Source organism: Acomys russatus, chromosome 21, assembly GCF_903995435.1.
Source record: "Acomys russatus chromosome 21, mAcoRus1.1, whole genome shotgun sequence".
NCBI lineage: Eukaryota > Metazoa > Chordata > Mammalia > Rodentia > Muridae > Acomys > Acomys russatus.
The window spans coordinates 47,146,581-47,152,585 of NC_067157.1; the positions used below are offsets into that span (position 1 = coordinate 47,146,581).

General features: G+C 44.2%; 1 protein-coding gene across 2 annotated transcripts in view; it reads right to left on the reverse strand.

Annotated features, from left to right (window-relative positions):
- The window catches only part of Syne1 (spectrin repeat containing nuclear envelope protein 1), a 454,246-nt gene extending 452,329 nt beyond the window's left edge, over positions 1–1,917 (reverse strand). For both annotated transcript variants that reach the window (XM_051164670.1, XM_051164671.1), the window contains exon 1: positions 1,753–1,917. In XM_051164670.1, coding sequence (XP_051020627.1) covers positions 1,753–1,819 — 67 coding nt within the window. In that variant the 5' untranslated portion in view covers positions 1,820–1,917. The remainder of the gene's footprint in view (positions 1–1,752) is intronic.
- Between the last annotated feature and the right edge of the window lie 4,088 nt (positions 1,918–6,005).

The following is a 6,005-nucleotide window of genomic DNA, read 5'->3' on the forward strand; positions in this document are numbered from 1 at the left end:
GTAAGCAAGGCTTCTGAGTTCCCCTGGCAGATGACTCTTCTCCTTTGCCTGAGGGCTAACTCCCTGTGGATGCGAAGCGTCTTAAGGACACACAATGAGAACAGAAAATGCGCCTTGCTGCCTGAATCAGCAGAACTGACCCAGCAGATCAATGTGGAGCCGATTCCTGGCACTATCACTTTCGCTTCCTGCCCTCTCTTCTTTGTCGAGGTCAGTTAGAGGTGACATTCTGCAGCAGACCCCACAGCGATATGCACAAGCTGATCTATGCTTAGAGATGCTCTCTTCCTAAGTCTCAGGCTTCAGCATTCTAACCTTGCCAGATGGCCTGCTGACTTCCCGTAGCCTTGGTTACAAAGAAGAGTGACTTATATAGCCGCTCAGGTATATAACAAAATCACCAGCTTTACACAGCTCCGAATACCTAAGACTATTAATGATCACTAAAAAAAAAAAAAAAAAAAAAAATCTAAACAATCAGAGAAACAAATCTGACACATGATCAAGCTATCATTTCTCTATGACCATCTGAACAATTCACCGTACTACAGTGATAGATCATATCACCAATTCCATTGAATATACTCCATCCTTGAACACCACAGCGTAGTCCTGAGAGGGTCCAAGAGTCAGGACTGTCTGGTTCCCAAAACTGTCCTACGTTTTGCAAATGGGACCTGTAAATGCCGAGACATCAAGCCAACCTGGTGTGGAGTAGAATTGGGGTCTCTGCTCTCTTCCCTCCTCAACATGAGTCTCATAAAAAGCAACTTTAAAAATAACATTAAACATATATTTTTAAAAACCCAACATTAAAACATAAATACTCTTCAGTCCTGTTCACCCCCCCAAGCAAGGCCTCTCTAATTAGGACTGCCATTGTCATCTGACCCTGAAGGAGTCCCTTCAAATCTTTCCACATCCTTTATTTAGTTTTATCTGGAGAATTTCGCCTTTAACCAACTTATAGGTAAATCTTCCATGACCAAAACAAACTGCCTGCACATTTTGACAGGGTTAGGTTTCCTGTCTACCATTTGTAAATGATGTCACTAGGGCAGGATATGATTCAACAATCCCCGCCCCCGCCCCGCCCCCGCCCCCCCCCCCGCCCCAGGCGTATGGCAAAGGCATGTAGTCAGAGGAAGCAATCCTATCTACACAGATCAAGATGTACAAGTGAATTCTAAGATCACTGATGCTGAACAAAACCAATCAGAATTTTCAGTCTTTGGTGTTGGGGAGGCCAGAGGGGGTCCATGTCTTACTTTCAGCACAGCTCTGTTGTTTTCCTGAACAAGGTTTTTAGAGGATTCTTCCAACAATAATCAGGAGAGAAGTCCAACTAATACTGACGTCACAAATCAGTACAGACAGATAAGTTCAAGATAAGGGGCCCTGATGGTGGAAGTTCTCAGGGAACCTGAATCTTCGATTAGACATGGAGTCGTTTGTGCAGCATTGCCATGGCAACACTATCAGTACAGCACTGGCATAACTGACTTTGCAAGTGGGCACTAAAGCAGGCACACAGTCACTATGAGCTATGTCTGTCTTTTCTTTTCACATGACACACACGACATCTCGAGACGGCATAGACTTCTTAGAACTACTGAACTAAAGATACCCAGTCTATTCTCCTCTTTGCTGGAACTCCATAAAGTTGAATGAAAGGCCAAGAAAACAGAGGATAGTCTGACACAAACCAATCCTTCTATTTGAGCATATTTTAAAACTGCCTTTCTGGCTTACCTTGCAGCCTCTGCATCACGTTGGTGATGTCCCGATGGGACCTGGAAGATGCCCTTGAAGTTGCCATGGTCCTCCTTGTAGCATGGAAGCAACACCAAGTGATGATCCTTGTGGGGTATACTACACAGCTTCAGATAACATATGCAGTCTTGTCTACACCCATCGAGTCTCTGACATATCCCAAGCACTCACGGCGATCAGCGAGAAGACGTCATTCTCACAGGGCGAGACGCACGCTCTGCTCTTTTTGCCCTCTTAGGTAGACTCAAGAACCTGAAAAGCAAAGCAACAAAAAGTCACAATAAGAAAAATACCTACCTTACGGTGCAGTAGGAGAACATCCCTGGTCCATTGCAGCATCCGAGTCACTATCAAACTAGTATAGAAAACGCTAGAAAGTTGAAAGCGCTGAGCAAGTTCTAGGAGTCCTATGGCATGTGTGGTGGGTTCAATGAGAAATGCCCTGATCATGTATACAGCACTTGAGCCCCAGCTGGTGGGGCTGTCTGGTAGGGTACGGAACCTTTAAGAGGCGGAGAGTTGCTGGAGGAAGACCATCCCTAAGGAGGGGCTTTGAGCATTAATAGCTTCTGCCCACTTTCTTGTCCCTCTCTCTGCTTCCAGGTGTGGAAGGGATGTGATCTCCCTGTCCTACACCTGCCAGCACGCTGTCGCCCCCGCCCCCGCCCCCGCCCCCGCGCGAGGCATCTTAGCTTATGCCTCTGGAACCATAAGCTAAAATAAGCCCCGCCCCTTATCTCTGGTTCCCTTTAATCTTGCTCTTTTGTCTCAGCAACAGAAAAGTAACCAGTACAATACCCGATGAAATAGAAAGCAGGCCACCTAAAATACATCAGCTAGTGAAGTCTTGACGTTGAGAAACGTACTGTGAACAAGAAATGCTCACTTGCGCTGTTTTCCTTCTACTGTATGAATTTACCGATTTATAGCTTACAATCTAAACACTGAACTTTGTTTCTCATTGCTTAGACACCCTCCCCAAACACACACCTATGATATTTTAATTACTTTACAAACATTTTGTTGTTGTTGTTGTTTCATTTCATTGTACACTTTCCAAGAAGGGCACCGTGTCCTAACTTCTACTAACAATTTGATGAATTACCACAGCCCAGATAGGGCTGGGGTTAGCACGCTTCACTGGACTTCACTAGTAGAGTGCTTGCCTGGATATCCCCAGCACTGTCCTGGGGCTCCTGATGTAGAAACGGGCAGTCCAGGCATCCAAGGTCATCGTTTTCTCTGCACATTTCTCAATGTCAAGACTTTGCTATCTGACATATTTTTGGCAGCCAACTTTCTATTTGATTTTATTTTGTCACACACTGTATTAGTTCCTTTTCTTCTGCTGTGATAAAATGGCATGGTTAAGAGGAACTTGAGGGAAAAAGGAAGGTTATGATAGCTTAGGGTTCCAGAGCCATAAGCTAAAATGCATCGTAAGGGACGGTGTGCTGGGAGGTGTAGGAAACAGAGAGATCACATTCCGTTCACAAGGGGTTGGGTGGGTGGGTAGGGGGGCAGTGTGGTTTTCAAAGCCAGCCTAGGGTATATGATTTATCTCAAAAAGTAAAGCAAATAAGAAACCATATAAGTATACAAATGATCTCATTCCAAATATGACTTCAAAATAATCTCATTTTATAAGGTAAGAATGGACCTGGCTTAGTTTATTTCTTACCGTTACAGTTCTAAAGTAAATAGCAAGACTGGGATGAGGTGAGTTAACCAGACAGGACATCATCCTTCTAACCTCTCTCTCAATTTTCTGCTTTGCTGGTGCAACTGATCCCTCTCATTTGGGGTGGTGAAAAAGGGAGACAAGTAGCTAGTGAAACCATGACATTGGGAAATGTACTGTGAACAAGGTTTCCGAACCCTGGGGAAAGCAGAACAAAGTCTTGCTATGAACAAGATAATTAGAAAGAAGAGTAATGCCTCCAGGGACAGATGCTGAAGGAGGGTTATACTGAGGCCTGTGTGCAGCTGATCTTTATGCTAAGTCACAACCCATACCTCCAGCAGAGGATGCTGATGGAGAAAAATAAGGAATACACATGGGGAGGGAAAGGACAACGGGCAAGTCAAAAGTCTAAAGCAAGCACAACACACACACACACACACACACACACACACACACACACACACATATACACACACACATATACACACACACATACACATACACACATACACACACATATACACATACACACACATATATACACATACATACGCACATGCATGGGATGTTCCATTTGACTGAAGAAAAATTGCAGTAATAGGAATCTGTACGTGTTGTACAAAACAATGGAGGAATAAAGGAGGGGTTAAGTAAACATAGTGGCACACTGTTATTTATTTTGAGTTGCATTATAAATACTCGTCCATGTTGGTCTCTGGTTGGAATGCTTCAATCCCATCTGCAAAAGCTTGGAAAACATTGATTCTGTGTGTTCACATATCAGAAGGGCGTAATGAAGCAGAAGGCCTCACTAACCTTCAACTCAGGAGACAGAGATGCACTGAGCAGGTTCCTGTGTTAGGGAGGCAGGGCCTACTGCAAAGAGTATGTGTGAGAAATAGACTCGGCCCTTGGCATCTTGTGGGTAGGAGAGGTACTATGCTGAGGGTGGATCTTCATGAGATGTGTAGGGGGAGAAATCGCTATGTGTGTATATATGTGTATGTAGGGAGGTATAAATAACCACACATCATGACCTATCCCTTTACCAAATAGCAGCCCGTGTTTCCTGGCATTCCACCTGCCTACATACAAGAGTGTCTGTAACAGGGAGGCCAAGGATGAGAAGCATTTCAAGGGGCCTCACAATAATTCACTCCTTGTAGTATTAGAAACTCGGGTTCCTCACATGCAAGGGTGGAACTCGGTGACCTCCCTCCCAGCCTACTCTATCTAGAATCTACCCTCTGTGTTTGTATCTATCGACATCACTTATACATCACACACAGTAGAGGTAAAGAAAAAACGTGCTGAAACATAGCTCCGTACCAGGGCACATGCCTACTATGTGCAAGCCCCTAGTTTAATCCCAGACACTGAGAAAAACAAAACAAAACAGAAATTTGTTTCAACACAGCTATCTCATATCAGTTCCTGACCAGCCCTAGAGTTCATAGATGCCTAAGACAGCTCCATACTTTCTATCCAAAATTGCAGAATTAAAGGGGTTTCCCCCCTGTAAATCATTGTATCAGCATATTCCTATACATGTCTCAAAAAAGACTGATCTTAGAATCAGTTGATCCCACATCTCTCTGCTCATCTGTCCACATGTACCCAGTGTTACTGCCACTGTATAACTCACACATTCTGAGATCCTGAGCTCAGTACCTATTTTTTGGGTGGTGAGGGTATAGAACATAATGAGAGGAGCAAAGTAGAAGAGACAATCTCTAAAAACCCAGAAGTAAATATGGATGTAAAACTAGAGGGGTAGCTGGGCATGGTGGTGGCACACGCCTTTAATCCCAGCACTCAGGAGGCAGAGGCAGGTGGATCATTGTAAGTTCGAGGCCAGCCTGGTCTACAAAGCGAGTCCAGAACAGTTAAGGCTAACACAGAGAAACTCTGTCTCGAAAAAACAAAAACAAAACAACAACAACAAAAAAAACAAAACAAAACAAACCAAAACAAAACAAAACAAAAAACAAAAAACTAGAGGGGTACAGAAAATAAGGGCTATGTCAATCTTGAGGTTCTGCAATGATGCGCTGAGAAGGATTTGACATCTAAGCTAAGTCTGGGTAAAATGGATCAAGTGAAAAGATGAATGCTGCTTTGTAGGCTGCACCTAGCTTCAAGGAAGGCATCGGCACGAGGAACAGCATGGTACCTTGACACTGAAACAGTGTGTTCTGGAAGAGGCAGGCTGATGGAAGGCCCTTCAGTCTGTACTCAGACATGTGGCTCAAGGTCTCTGGGAGACAGCAAGAAGCCATTAGGGGACCCTGGGCCGGAAATGAGAAGACTCGATTTAGAATAACAACTACTGGCTCTTGTCTGCTTGATATTGGATTTCACAGGGCCCAAGCTGGCCTCGAACTTGATATGTAGCCGAGGATAACCTTGGACTTCTTATCATCCTGTTCCCAACTCTTTAGTGCAGGAATTGTGGGTACATACTACTATGCTTCACCTATGCCATTCTAGGGAATCAAAATTATAACTATGTACATGTTGGGGAAGCAGTTTACTAACTCAGCTACAC